Source organism: Eumetopias jubatus, unplaced genomic scaffold (genome assembly GCF_037043125.1).
Source record: "Eumetopias jubatus isolate StellerSeaLion01/CBP00866 unplaced genomic scaffold, mEumJub1_p1.0 scaffold_17, whole genome shotgun sequence".
NCBI classification, from domain to species: Eukaryota; Metazoa; Chordata; class Mammalia; order Carnivora; family Otariidae; genus Eumetopias; species Eumetopias jubatus.
The window spans coordinates 5,817,624-5,838,072 of NW_028274823.1; the positions used below are offsets into that span (position 1 = coordinate 5,817,624).

The window sequence follows — 20,449 nt, forward strand, 5'->3', positions numbered from 1 at the left end:
GGATCATCTCGGAAAGACAGCACGCTGGGGAGGGTTCAGAGGTGTGCTCTAGAGCCCCCCCCTCAGGCTAGAGAGTCAGGAGCCACGGGCAGGAACTAGGGACAGAAACAGCCAGAGCTTCCCCCAAAGGTGGAAGGGAATGCCTCCCTGCATGTGTACACTCATCTTCACAGCAGCTGGGAACTTTCTAGTACCTTGCAATCTCTGACTGTTCATCCAGTAGGAAGTTCCTAAATTCCGCACGTTCGTTTCCAAAATGACTGGAGGATTTCGGGGAAGATGAGTCAGTGACCCTTATGTGAGATGGAAGGAGGAATTCACAAATCAATGGGTGGCATTTTCTCAAATCGTCCTTGGTAATTCATTGCATTGCCAATAAGAGCATAAAACATAAGGACGCAAAGATTCCAGATAAAACTGTGCGTGGAAATTTTAGGGGTTCTGGTGTACTGCACTAACTGCAAAGAGCTGGGGAGGGTGACGCAGGATCAGGAGAGCCACCAGCACTGAAAGACTCACGACTAATGAAGTCTTATTGTTAAGAGAGGTAATTGCATTTGTATGCAGAAATGGTGCCAAGTCCAGCCTGTCCAGAGCCCGCTTGGAGTGGGATCTCCGCAGCCTTTGTCATATAGTGATTATCTCTTAGTGGAAGTGCTCTTTCCAGTCCTGCTCTAATTACCGCCACTTGTGCATATTAAGTTCTTTCACAACATGAACTGATGTGGAGGAAACTAGCCTTTTGTCTAATATTTAGCGCTCTGTTCTTAGTATTTATGGTGAATGATGGGTTGGGAGGGGGAGGAACATGACAGAAAGGAGTCCCGGGATGATACCTTATATAGTGACTCTGGCAAAAGGAAGCATTTTTTTAATAAAGTAAATTAAAAGTCAGAACAAAAGATTTAACAGACCTCAGAATTCTCCCTGTAAATTCCCAAAGCCAACAATCCAAGTTTTTTCTATTCCATAAGAATTTTAAAAATATATTATTTCTTTTTCCCCAATATATAAGGATTTAGGCTTTTATAATAGCAATACCTTAGTTCTAACATGTAACTCTGATACGTGTTAGATGCTGGAAAACTGAAAACTGATTACTCATCTCAACATATTGTTTGTAAAGCAATTAGTTAAAACATACTTAGCAGAGAAAGGTTGATTACACTGATGACCCTCCTCTTAACAACCCTCGCTTTTGCTTATGCCCTCTCAGAGGTAATAGTTAAGGAGGCATTCACCGATGTCCAAAACCATTGAGAGGAGGCTGCACTGTCAATATCATGAGAAAATGGAGGTGATTCATTTTTACATGAATACAGATTTTCTTTTTAAGGGCCAGATGCAGGACTCGGTCCCTATCACAATGCCCTGAGTTAGATCATTTGAAATTCCACAGGGAACGTGGTGACTAGAGAAGGTGGTGGTTGCTAGGGCCACATGAAGGACTCTCCTTTCTGCCACTTTAAAAGAGCTTTTTTTTTAAATTCTATTTATTTGAGAGAAAGCGAGAGAGAGTGTGCGTGCAAGCGCACGAGCAGGGGGGAGGGCAGAGGCAGAGGGAGAGGGAGAAGGGAGCCCGATGTGGGACTCGATTCCAGGACCCTGGGATCATGACTGAGCCAAAGGCAGACGCTTAACCGACTGCACCACCCAGGTGCCCTAAAAAAGCTCTTCTCTTACACATAGTATCCCTGGGACTAGAATGGAGAGCCAGGGGTTTAGATGATCACTGGTGACACCAGAGGACACGTACAAAAAGCTAATGGTTTTCTGGTCTGTGTGATGAGACTTGCACTGTTTTCTATCAGGGCAGATGGTATTCTGAAGAATACCAGATAATAATCAGATCAGATTAGAGGGGGAGCATCTAGGACTCGAGTCCTGGGTTGGTGGCTCAGGGAGGTAGCTACTTTGCATACTATCCCCAGCACCGTAACCCGAGGAAGTCATTTGCCTCTGCGCAGACAAGTGCCCATCCTCAAAATGATAAGAGCAAATGAAGTGACGGCCAAGTTATTGTCCACCCCTCAGTAACCTAATGTTGTATTCTATCCCAGCACCTGCCAGACTCACTACAACCAATTTTGGAGAATTGTGTGTTTTCTCCTTTTAAGTGCAGTTACAATGTACTTCCTGCCCAAAAATTTAAAAGCAAAACAAAACGAAACAAAAAAACTCATGCTCTTCGGTGAGTCCAGGGACAGCAGCATAGTAGCAGGCTATATTTAATAATCATCGTTCCCTTGTAATTACAATGTATGATCTCCATGGCTTGCTAGGAGTATGGCATAAGATATGCCTAATGCACATGTGACACTCTTGTTAGTGATCTGGTCCCTTTCCTACTTGATAAATTATTGTGGGTAGAGGTTATAAATAGAGCTAGAGTCTTTGCACTTTGACCTCTCTGTGGCACCATTTATGGGAAGCTGACACGTGGTTCCTTGATCCTGGTGCATCTGGCCAGCCCATAACTCAGGCACTTGGATGAGGACTGGGTGCCAGATCAGTATTTGTACTCCAGAGGAACTCAATGATAAGATGTTGATCAAGTATGGAGCTTAGCCAAGCACCAAGGGAAGAGGACTGTTCTCCAGTATGGCCAGGATAAATAACCATTTAGAAAAGTCAGTAACAATTGCTCTGGCTATCCTAGTATAATTATAGCCAGGATAACAGGCTAGTGTTTTGGTTTTTGTAACTGTAATCATAATTTCCTTGCCATAGCATACCAGGAAAGGGGGCCAGATCTTAAAGTTTGGGTATATTATTATTGAATACTCATCTATTTCTGGTATTTTACATCTTACAGTGATTCTATAACCTTGAATTATGTACCTACTATGTGAAATAATGGTGAGAGGAGGATCCAGTTATGATAAATCATTTCTATGTTCAAAGTGTTAAAAGCTGATAATACAAATTATTAATATTTGAAACTATTGGAATGGGATCCACAGATAATATATAAATATATAACACATAGGCATATATTACATACATATATTCATTTTGATGATAAATTATAAATTTAAAATAAAAAATAGAACAGCAGCATTCTGCAGAGATTTTAGAAGTGAGGGGATTTGGGTTCAGTTCATCCATTTATTTCAATTCAGTAACAAAGAATGTTCTGAGCCTGACACTGGACTAAATACACCTTGGACATAAAATGAATTAAGTACGGTCCATCCCTCAATGAGTTCACAGTCATGAGAAAAAAGAGCTACAATCCAATGTGAGACAGACTTGCTTTAGTAAAGATGTGGAGACAACCATGCCTGAGGGGCAACCTGTGCTGGGGGATTTTGGACAGGACAGAGGGTGGGGCAGATGTGGTTATTCTGGAAATTCCACAGAAATAAGAGGTGACATGTAGCTAGGCTGGAGGATGAACAGAGACTTTGCCAAGGAGTTTCAGGATTTCCGAAGGTGACTCTGGAAGGTAACTGGGAAATGCGTGAGGGAGGAGAGAGGGAGGGGAGAGATGGAGGTGTGGAAAGGGGGGACGGGGAGAGAGTGGGAGAGACAGGGAGAGAATGAAGGGGAGAGAGGGAGAGGGAGACAGGGGGAGAAGCAGTGGGAGAGAATGAAAGGGAGTTGAGGGGGGAGACAGAGGAGGGAGAGAGGGAGAAAGCAAGCCTGCTGCTTGGCTGTTTCAGTGGTCAGAGGGAAAACCTCTGAAAGTTTCAACAAGGGTAGTGGAAAGTGGCCCAAGAGGAAGGACGGTGGAGCCTGCCGAGGGAAAATTCACTGACCCAGTTGGTGGGACCAAGCAGAAAGGACTAGTGGAGCTTAAGGCCAAGGTGCACGGCTTGGCCACCTGGATGAATGCCGGCCGCAGGCTGTTGGGAAGGACAGAGCAGCAGGCTGGAGGAAAGATAGGATTTAGAACAAGCTGGATGTATGGTGCCCCGCAGATACTCAGGTGGAGATGCATTTGGGAGAGTATGATGGATATTTGGGGTCCTTGTTCTTCAACTACCTGGAGTCAGGGCCAGCGACATGTACAGAAACCAAGGCCCAGGAGGAAAAGAGACTTGCCTAAATTCACCCAGCTCGCAAGGGAGACAGCCAGCCTGAAACTCAGAGCCTAACCTCAGGTTCCCTCTGAACAGTGCTGGAGTTGTCCATGGTGCTGACATGGAGCGGGCCAGATTCTAGCCCTAGACACAGAGCACTGCACTTTGGGGAACACAGCCTGTCCCATCCAGATCTACACAGCAAGAGCCACCACATCCCCCAACGTGCTGCATTTCCCTGCACTCGAGGCTGTGCCACAGAACCCCAGTGTGGGGTGAGAGCGCATCTCCACCACTGTTTCACGACCCAGCAAGCTCAGGTCCCCATAGGTGAGATGATTTATCCACAGTGGCAGAGCATGAGTCAGTCAGAGCCCCAGAGAGCACCAGGGGAACTCGGTGATCTAATTCAGGGAGAATTAAAAACAGATGCTTCCGCTGTGCAGTCTACGGAGCCCCCCGACATTGCCGAGGACAGAGAAATCCGAGATTTCAGGTTTTCCTCCACTCCAGAAAACACAAGTGCTTGGGAGCCAAACTCACTTGCTTTTAACTCCTAACGGCTACACACAGAGGACTGAAGAAAGGGATGTTTTAACTATATTCCCCTTAAATTAACTTGATGAGTTGGCGACAGCATGCTAAAGAAACTGGCAAGGTCCAAGTATTTATAGGAGCATCAGCTGAGCTGAGCTCCGACTGGAGAAGCTACAACCACGCTCCTCTGCAAAAGTACAGGGAGTGGGGGGGAGAGGTGTTACTACAAAGCCTAGCAGAGTCTCCGGGAAGAGAACAAAGCTTGTGTGCCAACTGACGAAGCAGCTTGAGATTCAGGACAGACTTTGGAAATGTACAGAATAATAATTTTGCAAGAAAAGTCCCTATACTTAAAACTCCCATTTTTAAGAGAAAAAGACTAACCAAAGAAATTGAATCTACAGCTTTAATCGTTTATCACAGCTGAGTCACGTGGAGCATGGAAAATGGCTTTGTAACAGCACCATGGAGCACCGTCAGGTCACGTGATGGTCTCAACGCAAAGCATTTGGTCACATGGTTCAGCCGTCTGACGGAGAAGGGGATGCAGGCAGGGAAAGGAGAGATGTTGAGGTAAATATAAAAGAAGCTCCTGGGGACTCAGGTCTCGTACATGGCCCCGGTACTCTGGGCACTGAGTCTCACCCAGCACAAGCCATAGCCTTATGTTTTGTTCAGAGAACACCTAGCGTGGGTAAGCCTGGCCTGGCTCCAGCCCTTTCACGTTCATGCTTTGAAACTCAAGAGTCAGGACTTTCTCCAGATTGCTTTCCTCCTGACAAACAGCATTCAGCATGGTGTGCATCTCCCCAGGACAGCGCTTCACAAACACCAGACCCAGCCTGCAGGAGATGGGTGGCTCCACCAGCAGCCTCCTGTCTCATGTGTGCTGCCGGGCACACAGGCCCCAGAGGGTCCAGGGAGCTGTTTAAACCCCCACCAGAGTCCTAAACGACAATGATAAGGTCTACAACCCAGACTCGGAATACAAACATTATCATGTGTTCTTTCCACCAGGGGTAAGTCTCTGAGCTGGGACTGCTCTGGGGAAGCAGGACCGAACTGCATGGTGGAGGAGGGTCACCTCTGACAGAGTGGAAGACACCATCAGAGTCTCCAACTCAGGCCCAGGCCTTCCTCCAGCCCACGGGAATAAAATGCTACTCCCGAGTTCCCCGGAGCAGAGCACGGGAACTCCTGGCCACTTGTGAGCACCCTACTGACCTCATCCATTCTTTCCAAGATCTTACTGCAGACTCTTCCAGAAAAAGGGAAGTAGAAGTGCAGGGACCAAACTCCAAAAAGATCTTGTGTGTTTTGCAGAAAATGTTTCACCATCTTCTTCAGTTAAGTTCTGATAGAATGGACGTGGAGATTCCACCTGGAGTGGGCCCACCAACTTCTTCCAAGAGAAGCCCTGTTTGACTGGGGCAAGGAGTGGGCTCAGTGTGGGAGGAGATGGGGGCACGGGCCATGGCGCTGACCCAAATAGAGCAGCCCAGGGCAACTGGGACTGAAGCCAAGGTGAATTTGTCTTTTAAGGCTCTGTGCTCATTTGTTTAATTCAGTAAATATTATACAGTCAACTACCAGGATCCAGGTCCTGCTGTAGGTCCTGGGAATGGGGATGGGACAGCATCCTCCCTAGTCCTGGCACCTACATCTGGGGGTTAGAGGCAACATAATACAGAAACAAATAAGCAATTATTCATGGTGAGGACAGAGAAGGAGAAAAGAAAGGAGCAGTGGTAGGTGATCTGTCAGAAGGTGTCTAGAGAATGAGGAGGTAATGTGTACCTGGAGGACAGAGGGAGGAGGAGCGGCCAGCCATGCCAGGAGCAAGGACATGTGTTTCGGGCAGGGAGAAAGTAAAAGCCATGAAGACTGTAGCAATGGTGACCACTCCCACACCATACCGTCTGCCGGGCAGCACGTGGGGCCCCGTCACCACACCTGGTGTCACTCAGGTGTCAGTGCTGGCGCCCAGAGTGAGGGCAGTACCTCTCCCCCTGGCAGCCCCCACCCAGGCACGATCTGGATAACTCATAGGCACACGGGTCTGTGTGCCGAGTCCCAGTGCCCTGTGTCCATCGGTGGCTTCTGTGCAGGTCCTCTGCTCGAGCCAGGACAGCAGGTGCTGCTTTCTTCTGGCCATTTGGCTAAGACTAAGGGGACCTTTGCTCTGTGTCAGCCAGAGTTGGCCAGATGACTAACCTTCAGACACTGCCCTCTCCGGCGAGTTGTCTGCTTCAGATCAGCCTGGTGACTTGGTGTGTTCCTTCCACAACAAGGCCCCCCAGAGGAAAACCGTGTACTCAGGGATACACACCACGTGTCTGCTAGCCAGGGCACACCGTTCCACAGGCAGATGCCCTGGCACTCGGTGGCCACACACTCTCCCTCCCTACGAAGCCTGCTCATACTTCTGCTCCTGAGGGCAGCTTCTCAGTAATGGCAGAGGGCAAACAGGAATCAACTCAACAGACAGAGTCGAGTCATTTTGTTAACAAGAACTCAGATTAGATTACTCTGTGATTACATGGTTCCGCGGTGTGATAAATTGGTTAATAACAGGATTCCCAATGTAGCGGCTTAATGGGAATTCCATAATTACAGGTACCCAGAATTGTACTGTTAGCCTAGGAAACGCGAGCACCCGCCTGCCAATCTAATAACTCAAAACCTATCTGGGACCGTTGAAGTGGTTATGATCTGGAGAGCATGCTTTCAGTATTAACCAAGCACCTGATAAAATTACCCCTTTGAACCTAACATACCATGTTGGATGCCACAGTATCTCACAAACTCAACCGCAAGGTCCTCGTTTTCCTTGTGAAAGGACCAAGCTAAAGAATTCTTCCATAGATATCTTTGTCACTGGTAGCTCTGTTTCCCATGATAAAATGAGTGATCAAGAGTTAATAAGGATTACATGATATCTGAATTGCATCTTACGGGTTTAGGAAATTTTTTCACTGATGTGTCTTTGTGGGGGAGAGGGGGGTTGGAAATCCTCACTGTAATTCAGGGAGACTGTCAGGCAGGGACTTGTCCAAGCCCACACGGCCCCCGCAACAACAAGAGGAAAAGGCAGGATGTTGGTCCCTGTTCTTCCTACCATAGCACATAACTGCTCATGGTTCATAAAAGCTGACTGCCACTTTCCACAACTGCCCTTAAGGGGAACTGTGCCTCCATCATCACGCGTTCTAGATTAGCAAGGCACGAGCTCACAAGGTTTCGTTCTGCCTCCTATAAACTGCAGTGTAACTCAAAAAGGCCCTCTGAAATGAAGGGAAAAAATAATTCTTGTTTTGGGAGCAGGGGCTAACTAGCCATAAACTTCCCTGACAATATTTTTAATTTTTCCAGTACTATTATAGCCTTAGATGGTAAGAAAAATGGAACAGTGGATTTAAAACATAAAATGCCCATTAGATGGGTCTTGAACTTATTTTTAAAACTCCGGATAGTACAACTTTGCTGTTTTGTCTTTCCAAAATGTCAAAATTTGGCTAGGATTAATGGTTCTCTAAATCAATAGGATTTCATGATTATAAATGGTTTACGGCTCTACTGGATATAAAATGTTATGAGCTCATGTATTATCATCATCGCTGAGCCTTTACTGAAATCTACTGACATTTAGTCTGCCTCCAGACCAGACATGGAAGGAGCACAGGATGGAATTCTCCAGAAGCCTGGCGTGATGCAACGCCCACATTCAAAAAATCGGGGTACAGGGACAGTGAGAAGGGGGGCAAGGCTCATCACTACGATGACAGAAAAGTGCCACTGGACCAGGGCATCCCTTCCCCAAGGCCAAGGGAACCCCCTAGAAGTTAGTTAGTTAGGGGATCAACAATGGGGTTCCCAAAGCCATGAAGGGAAGGAAGGACCCCAGGCAGGCCACAGTATTCTGTGGAGAAATTTCTTAAGAAAAAACTGCCCTGAATCCTATCAATCTAACACAAACATCATCACTACTGCCAAAGGTCCTTCCTCATGGCTACACGTCTTCACACTTTGGCTTCAGCAATGTAATCACAATTTTGGGTTATTTTCACCGAACACCCTGTTCTTGCCTGAAAAACTGTCTTTGATCACCACTGAGTGACGTTCAATGGCGTGGACTCCATAAAAACACTGTTTTCCCCGAGGCTGGATACCGTGGCTCTTACCACGTTGGTAGGCAATGAGATTTTGTAAGGAGAACAGAAGCCAAGGTCATGTCATGCCACAACCATCTGAGGTGAGATCCATGGATTTCTCTGATCTTGTGAAAAGGTGCACGGGCACAGGGCTTTCACACCCCTGCTCTATATGTGCTGGGATGGCCCCTGAACACCCACACTTCTGGTTACCTGTTTATTCCGTGAAGCACGTGTGCAGTCTACAGACAAGCAAAAGGGTTATTTGGATGTCATCTTTCTCATTACAACAAACACACGACATACCCTGACACAAGCTGAGTACATTAATAAAACTTCAAAGGCTCCCCCACAAAAGCAAGTAAGTGATTTTCAAAGAAAATGAACCTATTTGAGACAGTTCCTAGGGACACAGAGCTAAAATAGATCAGAGCTGACTGCTTACTACCGAGCCATAAAATTACACAATACATATAACGCAAACCGATCATCACCCTAGTAGGATGTCACACTTTGCTGTCACTAAGGGGGATCTTTATATATGAAAGATCAAGCACTAAATTCTCCCCTCTCTCTTCTTCCCAGTGTGGAGCTGGACTTTAAGCAGCAAGAAGACAAGCTCCAGCCAGTTCTGAAGAAACTCCAACCTTTTGAGGAGACTCAGGTTGCACCTTTGCCTTACTCTCAGGAGCCCTACTCTGCTACTCCCAAACAAAAATCCAAACCTGAATCTAAAAAGCACGGAAGATGGAAACTCTGGTTTCTTTAAAACTCATGGTGTGTGAGCCTAAAGGCCATCTTTAAAACCCACTGGAGTTAAGTAAATCCTTTTCCAAAATGAATAGGATCGAGTGAGCCGTGGCTGGCTCGGGCGCCTCCCACCTCCCACCCTGCTTACCAAAAAGGCCTTTGTACCAACAGATAATGACCAGAAGCAAGGCAGTAAACGTCATACCTTGCCCGCTGTTCTTTGCCGTTCAGGGATGTGGGATGTAAACTCTGAAATGAAGCTTAGGTAGTCAAAGATGGTAAGTAAAAAATTCTGTGGCCCCACCCCCACCCCAGATCGGCAAGTGTGTCATGTTATCAGCCTGCGACACCGTGGGCTGTCACTCTGTACACAGCTAAAACTCATAATTATTTTCAAGCCTTTACTTTTTTCTTTTCTTTTTTTTAAATAATGAGAAGAAAAAGCAAGCCTTATGTTTGCAAAGGACTTCATTTTTATGTTTAATTTTGCAAATAAGCAGGGGGCGAGTGCCATTTTCAGCACATCAAATTCTGGAGAAAGCACAATTTTTTCAAGTGGTCGGAGACCATAATCTCTAAAACGTGACTGTATGTGTATTTGCCTTCATGTGCTATAGCGCTAAGCCAAGTGACCACATCTCAGTGTCACACTGACACCTCAAACTTAGCATTCTCTTCATCTCCAGACTTGCGACATGTTTACTCCTCATTTTCCATATGGCCAGCAGCCAGGAGTCGCCCAAAGTCAGGACATGCCTTTAATCACTGAAGTTGACAGGGTCAGAGCTATTGGATATACTAAGCTTTCTTAGATCTCATTTTTAATCTTTTGGTACCCAAAGGCCAAATGATAAATTCTGGAAAGAATTTGAAAACACACATAGAGATACACAACGGATAATACAGTCACCAATAAATCACAGGTGTTCTCTGCCACCGGAAAGTGTTTCTGTGGAACAGTCTTTGAGACACTGTTCATCACCAAAAGCGCGGCCAGACGTTTCATACAATTCATTCTGCTCTGTAACCACCGTGGAAGACTGGACCATCTCAAAGAGAAACTGCGTGTTTAGTTTAGCTGCTACCAACAAACAAACCTAATGTCACCTACATCTAACCTATTAGTCAGTTGTACTCAATGACATACCTAGGGGAAAGCTGTGAATCAAATGTTTTTAGGTATTTTTTAAATAAACAGTGACATTTAGAGTTCTCTTTTGATTACACATTGCAATACAAATCTTAGTTCCTTTATTTTTCCACTCATTCTTTTGCACCTTTGCAAGTATCTTTTTATAGAAATCAAAAGCCCCTCGTCTACAGTCTGTCAATTTTCCGCTCTTCACGATAGGAAGTAGAGAATCTTATTTTGCCTTTTTTTGTACAACTTAAATTTTGAATAGTTTGTGAACAGACAAGAAAACCTAGTCTTCAAGTTTCTGTCCAAAAGTTTCACATCTAATCTCGTGCTGACATGGACACCTCATTGATTAGATGCCAAAAGCGAAGTGGCTACCCTTGGTAAAAGGATCTCTACCCGCATTTTTCACATCGGAGCTATTTCTTGCCATGCGTTTTCCTCCTCACTCAACAGCAAATCTATTTTAGTTCTAAGTGTTTCGATTCTACAAGGACCTGGAATTGAAAAAAACGAAGAGTGTACCCTGTAAGCATTCTTTGGGGATTACTCACATACTGCAGATGTACGCTTTAATTAAAAGAAAAACACATCTTTTGTGGAAACACTACGTGAGGATAGAAGTCCTTATCAGTAAACAGAATTGAGAAATATTTTTGTGCAAGGAACAGGACAGACATGTTGATCCTGTACCATGAAGGAAGTGCAATTGTTTCATGTAGACAAAAATTCAAAAGAAAAAAAAAATGTGTTTCATGTATTTTATACTGTTTTTAACTAAAGTTATAAAAACGTTTGCAACAAGTTATATCCCCTGTGTTTTAAGAATCCCAACTATCTCGGTGAAATTGAAATAAGGGTGTTAGCAGCTTTCTAATTAGTGCTATAAATCTGTCTCAACAAGAGGGCATCCTAGTAAACAGAATGACATCATTGTTTGAAAGCAGTCTAGACCCCCCCCCAAAAACAACAATTTTTTTTCAGAGTCAAAAAGGAAACTGAAGATAAACTAATTCCTATTTAAAACTAAAACTATCTTCAGAATAGAAAAAAAAAATTTCCGAAATCATTTCATCATTTAATTGCAATGTGTCACGAACAGATGCCGATTCTTCTCTTAGAAAGATTTAAGTAAAAACTTTGATACAAAACCAAGGTAAAACGTACAGTACAGTGCTCCCTCATATGTATATGTACACATGGCATTACGTATAGAGATTAAATTATTATACTTGTCACTAAGTTCTTTATTAATTTTTAAATAAAAAATCAAAGGTAATGTTTTGTGTGGCTCTTAAACTTATTTCATGGTCTCGATAATTTGGGAAAATAGAAGTAATCTAAGAAAGTAGTAATAAAGGAAAGGGTACTGGGGCTAAAAAGAACTTCCTCCAGTCTTCAGGAGAGGAAATGACGGTCTGGCGGCCGCTGGCTCGTCTGGCCTGGCTGGAGGGGGCAGCGCTGAAATGCAGCTCGGACGGTACTTACCAGACCCCGGACCCTGGCAGGGGCTTCAGCCACCAGGAGAACAGGGCACAAAGCACAATACAAGCTCACAGCAGGATCTAGCTAACTCGTGTAATTTTTAAAGAACCTCAAGGAGACAAATGAACTCATCACTGTTTCCAAGCCAAATCCTGTAACGGCCCCATGGAGACAGCTTCTCTCTAAATCATCCACCAAGCTGATCCCAGCCCCAGGGGACTGGCCACCTCCTTCTTTTCTTCTTCTTTGGGGGAGGAAGGGAGGGTGAGTGAAAAATCAACACCTCAGCTGGGCTGAGCACCCTGTCCCTCCAGCAGACACCAACCCAATACTCGTGCCCTCTCCCAAGGGAGAGGTCCGCCTGAAAGCCTGGGACCAGAGAGGTCCCCACCCCCTTTCCTGCTGTCTGCATTAACAGAGTCCACCTGCCAGGATGGTGGGACCACTGAAGCTGAGACAGAAGCTCTGCCACCCTCACACGCTCACCAGGGAAAAGAAGAGATGGGTATAACCCGTGTGCAGGGTGCAGAGGAAGACCTAGTGCGCCAGCCTGGGACATCCGGGGAAAAATCCTCCAGGTCCCAGTCCCTACTCACTCTGAGCCACCTACAGGTGCTGCATCTACAAAGTAGATACAGCAAAGGGCATTCCCTTGTGGGTACTTTCCAAGTGACTGGTTTGTGACTGGCCTCCAAGGAGGGGTCCCAGGGCCTCTGCATCTGCTCCTTGGATCTCAGGCCCTCCCCCAACCCCAGCAGAGTATAAATGGAGAGGAAATCAAGGTGTGGAAAAACCTTTCTAATTCGCCAAGGGCATAGGATGTGGGCAGGGTGAGGAACGCAATCCTGGATTATTACAACTCAGATGATGCACCATCAAATCAGAGTGGCTGCTTTGTGCCTTTCGGAAAAGAGACAACCAGGTCGTGAGCGTGTCCATTCCACGCCACCTGGATGAGCACGGCACCTTTGCGAAGCCCACCACCAGAGGACTGACCCTTCTGGAGCATTTTTATCAGCAAGTAAAATCTGACTTGACTATTAAGCGAGGCAGTTTTGTTGGTGCAGGGTCACCTAAAATCGCAGCCGCCGCCTTCCATACTGACACATCTCCTTTTATACTGATATATCTCCTTTCATCTTTTGAAAAGCTCTATCACTGGCACATTTGGCCTTAGATAAGTGTGCGACCAATTTATTTACTGGAGGAGCTATAGGACTGAGAGAGAGCGTTCCATGTTCTGAACCGGTGTTACCTAATCATGCGATCACGTGCAGCCTACATTTTGGCAGATGAGAAGGTCACGTGAGAGCAGCATACTGCCTTTTAAGTAGCTTGATAATTAACTGAAGATACCTTTGTGGTTCACTATGAATATGCAAGAGCTGCATGGAATATTTTACCCAGGCAATGACATGTGTTCCTTCCTCTGGGGTAAATCCACAGTCAGGGACCAACCTTGAGAAAACACTAGAAATGTGAGAAAGCCAGGAAGAACTGCTGTACTGACACCAAATAAAAATGAACATACATAAAGCCATCACAGCTCCGACGCGCACGCACGTCAGGCTACGCTTTTCTAAAAGCCACAAGTCTTCAAGCTAGATTTATTGGCAAACATACCATGAAAGACACTTTTTATGACACTCGTATAGAAGAGAGAGGTACCATCCATTTGGAGCTTTTATAACGTATTACTTTCTTCTGCAAATGAAGATTAAGAACACAATTTTTTAAGAACAAAATTCATACCTTAAATCCTTTACAACAAACATCACAAAAATGGGGACGAAACACATCTTGGTGAAAATATTGGGTCAGGAGTCTTGGTAAAAGGGCTCTCTTCACTGGGAGGCCAGTTCTAGGACACTCTTTTCCAAGTGCAGAAACAGGCCAGGTCCTTATAAATTACTGAGGCTCAAAGAAAGCACTGGGTTCTCGCTAACAACATCTCCCCCACCAGCGATGCCAATCTCATGATGAAACACACCCCGGGCCCGTCCGTGTCACCCCCAGTTGGTGCTCAGAGCAGGAGACAGAATAACTTCCATCACGGGAGTGTAGTGAATCAGGAGGTGTGCTGGTCACCAGAGCACAGAGACGATCCAGGCACCATTTTCCCCATTCCTAAGGCTTCCGGGTGCATTTTGCAAGGGACTCTTTCCTTAGAAAAGGCCCACATTTTCATTTAAGTGAATTAGCAATTGCCAGTCTTCTGGTGGGTATCCAGGCCATAGAAAAATCTTTAAAGGTCCTTCTTCTCACTTGATTACATTTTTAAAGAACCCATTAACAGCATGTAAATCTGATCACTGGCAAGAAGCAAAAGCACCTAATATCAGAGGAGGCACAGCCCTGTGGATGACTCCTCTGGTCTTCTGTCAACCCAGCTGTGCGCACAAGTGCTGTATTCCAGCAAAGACACACGTGAGTGGGGGGAGGTGCGAGGTGGGCCGTGGGTACCAGTCACCCAGCAGAAGGCTGGTCAGGGCGCCGGTCCACAAACAAGAGCACCTAACCCAGCACGGCTGAGACTGAGGGCCTCAGAAACTTCCAAAAAGGAAGAGAAAAATAAGATCTGAAATCGGACAATATAAAACTAAGCATGTCACTCAATTATCCCACAGTACCAGACCCCAGTGGAATAAAGATAAAATGGCATTTCAATTCTGCGGCAAGGTGACCCCAAGGCTTCTGGGTCTGGGCCTCTTTCAGGCATCTACAAGATCTACGATTCTGTACTTGCCAGATGCAGTTTTATTTGTTAAAAAAGTACGATACTTAGGATTATGGCATATTTTTATCCTATGCATGAGATGCATTCCAATAGCTCATTTCACACAGAATGCTGAAAGGTATAAAATGAACTACAACAAACAATATACAATCAGCTGTACAGTGTTTAGGAAACACCACAGACACAGATAAAAGAAAAGGCTCAGGGCGCCTGGGTGGCTCAGTCGGTTAAGCGTCGGCCTTCAGCTCAGGTCATGATCCGAGGGTCCTGGGATCGAGTCCCTCACTGGGCTCCCTGCTCAACAGGGAGTCTGCTTAACCCTCTGCCCTTCCACCTCCCCCTACACTCTCTAATAATTTTTTTTTAAAGGCTCACACTGTATGTCACAGATTCTCCAGTGACATGGGAAGTCCCTCATTTCTCAACTCCATACATAAACAGATGGGAAAACTGTCAGCCCACGACAGCATTCCCAACTAATAACATTCCGATGGAAACAAGGCCACATTCCAGGTATTATTGTTGACAGTATCGTGGAATAAATCATGACACAAAGCATTAACTATTCAACACTTCTTTAATCATTTTAACTTTTAAATCCATTTCCAGTGATTACTTAGAAACCTTAAGCTGATTTATAGTTACACCATTGACATTCCACTTATGCAAAAACAAGTAGCAAACACATAGGGACTGAAATCTCTGTGATACACTGGAATATTACAGCGTACCCACGACAGGTCTGGAAACCATTCTCTGCTCTTCCCCTACTCTAAAAGGTCCGCTGACTTGAGTTTTTTGTCCACCCTGTCAGGGATATTTTTCTCCCCAGATCTTCCTCTAATCTAAATTCACAGATGACATTAAGAAGCTAATGCATCTGAGCAAATCGGAAAAGCAAGGTCAAGCACACTGAGCAGGACAGCATTTCCGTCTTCCCACTCTGTGGACATCACAAGGGCTCACGGTTCCTTGATGACTTAAAGATTCTTCTAAAGAACTCATTTTAAAAGGTAATCATCCTTCATGAAAATATCTTAATGCTGTTGTTGCTCATTGAGTAATTACAGCTTATTCAGAATCTGTTTTTTCTTTTGAGAGTCTTTCCATGACAGCCTCGTTGGTTTCACAAAAGGAATCTCCGGACTCTTTTTATAGATATTAAAGATGTTGGAATTGGGAAGAGTCAGCTTAGGGCCTAAATCCCCTTCCTGCTTCTAAAGACTCCTGTAGGAGAAAGGATGGTGGGGAATGGGTCTGGACGCGGGTGGTTTGCTCTGCACCCCTGTTCCCAGACAAGGCCTTGAACACTTGCTGACTGCTCAGTAGGAACAGATCCCCAGCTGGCTAAGGCTGAGCGTGGGTTCTCACTGTCATCCCCCGTTCTTAGAACATGCACGGGCTCTTCCTCAGGAACTCCTGAGGGGTCCTCCAAGCCCTTCGGGAAAGGGGCACCCGACCCTCCCTTTACCTCCAGGAGACTCTAGCGTGTGGCCCATGGAAATGACTGAAAGGGGCTAAACAGAAAGGTGCTTACTTACTTTGCTGGTCAGCTGCCTCCCTACTGAGGATGAAGACCTAGGAGCAATTCACAGTCCCCTTCGATACCTCCTGGACACCACGGAGATGAGCAAAACCAGTATCAGTCTTACAGAAAAGACTAGGGAAACCAGCTCTGGCACCAAACCAGGGTGCCAAATCACAGTTTCCATGCCATCTGTGAGATCTAGAACTATTTCTTATGTCTCTGTAGGACATTTTCTGCAGTTGCATAAGCACGGTAAAGTTTAGAATTAAATAAGAATCTTCCCACTCCTTACACAGTGGCCGGCACAGAAATTAAGTGTCAGTAACGTGCTGCTATCATGATCACCACTATGGGCATCATGCCCAAGATGAGAACTTTCCCAAAGACATCTGGAACCACATGGTCTGAGAGAAGACATCACACTCCACCTGCTCTGTTCAACCTTCGCTAGATCCATTGACTTAAAGCACCTTACAATCTTTCCACATTCCAAGCACCATCCAAACTTCTATGAGCTTCTTCTTGTCTTCCTCATCCCAGCTTAACTGCTTGCCAGCAGGTGATGGCCCAACTGAACACCCTGCTAGGGTCAGCCCCCTAACCCTAGAACTCTCTCTTCAGTTCACTGGCCCCGACCCTGGCCACCACCCCCATCTGCCCATCACTCACTCCCTGCAACCCCACAGTGGCATCACGTCACCCCCACCTCTGTAATCCAGCCCATTCCAACAGTTCAACCAGTTGAACTTGGTTTAACTTCAAGCCACACATCACCCATCCCACCTCAGGCCCCTCAGAGGTCCACAACATGAGAGTGTTCCAAGGACACCCATGGCACAACCCCAGGAAGGCAGGAGCACCAGCCCCCGGGGTGATCCTGGAGTCACCTAATCTTAATCCATGGGGCCCCATCTCCACCCACCTATGCAAAGGTGTTAAGATTAGAGAAAAGAACGGGATAAGGTAGACAAATCTACTACTGCAGAATAATGGAAAAGTCCACTGCAAATAAAGCCAACGTACAGGGAAATGTTTTATCTCCTAATTTATACATGTGATCGTCCAAACCTAAATGAGACATACCTTAAAAAGGGAAATCTGAACGTAACACATGTTGAAATTCTGAAGCATAAAGTAGGATGTTTTACTGGATGGAAACATACTAAGGCAGCAATTGTCCCACTTCTCTGCTACCCAACTGTGATTTCACCCAAAACCGCATCCTTTACTCATGCCAACCACAGAAACCAAACAGATCTAATGCTACCTATGTTCTTGCCTTGCTGCCTGAACAGTCATGTATGTCATCTTACTTGTGCCCCTCCCAGGATAAGCAGAAAGAACTATGGTCACACAAGGAAGACCAATGTATCCAGTCTGGTTGCCAATGAAAACTCTTTAACTGGATGTTTTGTTCCTGGATTTAAAAAATTATTTTTTTTGAAATGCCATCAACCAAACTTAGTGAAATAACATGTACTAGAAACGAGGGGAAATAAAAGGGACCTATGTGTGCATCTTTTGCCTAAGAAACCAAACTTAAGAATAATGGTTGGTCGGGCACCTGGGTGGCTCAGTTGGTTAAGCAACTGCCTTCGGCTCAGGTCATGATCCTGGAGTCCCGGGATCGAGTGCCGCATCGGGCTCCCTGCTCAGCAGGGAGTCTGCTTCTCCCTCTGATGCTCTTCCCTCTCGTGCTCTCTGGCTCTCATTCTCTCTCTCTCAAATAAATAAATAAAATCTTAAAAAAAAAAATTAAAAAAAAAAAAAGAAGAATGGTTGGGAAGGAGAATGCTAAAATCTGGGCGGGGGGGAGTCCCATAATACAAAACTTGAAAAACTGTCTAAATTATTATTAAAACTTTCTTGAGAAAAAAAATCACAGATGCAATTGCATACCTCAGTCATCTGTAGAAGAGAGACATCTACAATATATCAGAGTAGACAATAAAATAGCTGGGTTGGAGCACCTCAATTACTTTTTAAGGTCCTTCATAAAATTTTATTAACAGCATCTTAAATGTAAATACGTAGCAAGAAACCACCAGAAGAATAAAGACTTAGAAGAAAATACATATCCTTTGCCAGAAGTAAATTACAAGTAAACTAGAATCAAATGTTTCTGTCTCCAAAATGTTAGTTGTTTGCTGACCCTTCAACTTGGACTTGCTTCTAGAATCATGGAAAAATCAGCCTATTTTATAAACCAGACTGTATATAAATGCATGTCGGTGGCTTCTTACAACACAGTAAAAGTAGCTTACTGTCAAAAGGCAGCTGGAAAAGGACCAAGTGGATTTTTGGGCCTGAGAGTAAGTGACATGCCAGAGAAGGATGGTCTGGGCCGCCATCACACACCCAAGCACACATCACTGAGCACTTACAATGAGTTCGGAATCCCGTCCCATGGAAATGACGGTTCGGTTGACTGTCCGGAGAAGTTTCTCCATGATTATCTGGACATGCCTCTGAGTTGGCCCCTGGAGGAAGACACACCAGTGAAAACCAACACCTAAGACAATCATTAGCATGCAAGCCTTGTCGGTTGTCACTGAATCCATTTACCCTGTAAAAAGTAAATCAATTATAACCCTTAACGAGATGAAGAATGGCCCTTGTCAAAGGCAAAAAGCCTTCACAAAGAAAACACAAGGCATCTTATTAATTATAGTCCATTAATGGTAATTTGTTATATAATCATAGTAATTTAATTTAAGCAAACCTTAAAAATAAAACAAATCTGTTTAAACAATATAATGTTTATGATCCGTGATTAGCCCACCAATTAGTTTTCTAGAGACACTTGTCCATCTGTAAATGGGAAGCACGCAGATAGCAAACCACAGATTGCTCTGCACCAACAATTGCGTAGAATACAATGTATTTATTTTGGCACACTATCTAAAATTCATAGTGTGCCACAGATTTTTTTTCCATCAGTAAAAATTTGCTCTGTTATTTTGTGTGTGATGGGATTCTTGATTCTTCGTCAGGAACTTAGAAGTTGTTTAGATATGTCCCCTAGGTGCTCACATACAAGGCTCGGGCAGGCACCACCTCCATGACAAGGCTGGGCCATACAAGCTTCTTCACTCCCAACCTTCTCCCCTTTTAAGAAAAGGGAAGGCCCTGGAATGGGGCCGCTGGAGGCTGGCTGTTGGATTAAGGCTTCTAAAACCTTTCAAAGGCAACTCCCCCGGAAGAGCTGATATAACCACCCTTGCTATGAAGTGATTTAATCTGATCTCCTTCTTCAATGGCACTAACCAGGCTCTGAGAGCATGAGCCCATGCAGGAAGGAAGTGGGCAGGACAGGTAAGTGCATGGGTTGACTGGGAAGGTGTCCAGAGGTCATGTGGGGGAGGGCACAGATTAAGCCCTGCTGACCTTAAAAACCTGGCCCATCTGTCTCCTGCTAGAGGCACAGATGGGTGGACAAGGACCTATATGCCTTTCCACACACACCCCAAGAATCAGGAGGATGTGTGCACGGGTGCACAAATGTGTATGGGGGGGGAGGGTACTGTTGGGGATGGGAAGCCATAGGGTCAGATTTTCCACATGCACTTGCACCAACTTCTGATTAAGAAAAAAGGTCAGTGGGCTAGGCATACAATTTACAAATACAAAAGGAAATACCATTTAAAAAGAAAGAAAAAGCTAAAAAAGCACAGAAAGAAATTACTTGTGGGGAGAGGAAGGTGGGAAAGGAGGCAGAGAGCCATTGTTCTCAAAACTCTCAGAAGCACCAACAACTTAAAAACAAAAACAAAACAAAACAAAACAAAACCCGGGGCGCCTGGGTGGCTCAGTCAGTTAAGCGTCTGCCTCCGGCTCAGGTCATGATCCCGGGGTCCTGGGATCGAGCCCCGCATCGGGTTCCCTGCTCAGTGGGAAGCCTGCTTCTCCCTCTCCCACTCCCCCGGCTTGTGTTCCCTCTCTCGCTGTATCTGTCTCTCTCTCTGTCAAATAAATAAATTAAAAAAAAAAATATTTAAAAAAGCTCTGGAGTTCCTCTCCTATCCCCAGCATCTCTCACCCTCTCTAAAAAAAAAAAAAAAAAAACTCTGTGCGTGCATTACTTTAAAATAAGAATTG

At 45.1% G+C, this 20,449-nt stretch overlaps 2 protein-coding genes across 4 annotated transcripts in view; one reads left to right on the plus strand and one right to left on the minus strand.

Annotated features, from left to right (window-relative positions):
• INSYN2A (inhibitory synaptic factor 2A) overlaps nucleotides 1-9,482 on the plus strand; it is a 56,799-nt gene extending 47,317 nt beyond the window's left edge. Inside the window, exon 4 of the mRNA XM_028119988.2 lies at nucleotides 9,299-9,482. Within this exon, the coding sequence (XP_027975789.2) occupies nucleotides 9,299-9,482 (184 nt within the window). The remainder of the gene's footprint in view (nucleotides 1-9,298) is intronic.
• DOCK1 (dedicator of cytokinesis 1) overlaps nucleotides 1-20,449 on the minus strand; it is a 493,587-nt gene that overhangs the window by 285,777 nt on the left and 187,361 nt on the right. For all 3 annotated transcript variants that reach the window (XM_028119986.2, XM_028119987.2, XM_028119985.2), the window contains exon 27: nucleotides 18,736-18,831. In XM_028119986.2, the coding sequence (XP_027975787.1) occupies nucleotides 18,736-18,831 (96 nt within the window). The remainder of the gene's footprint in view (nucleotides 1-18,735; nucleotides 18,832-20,449) is intronic.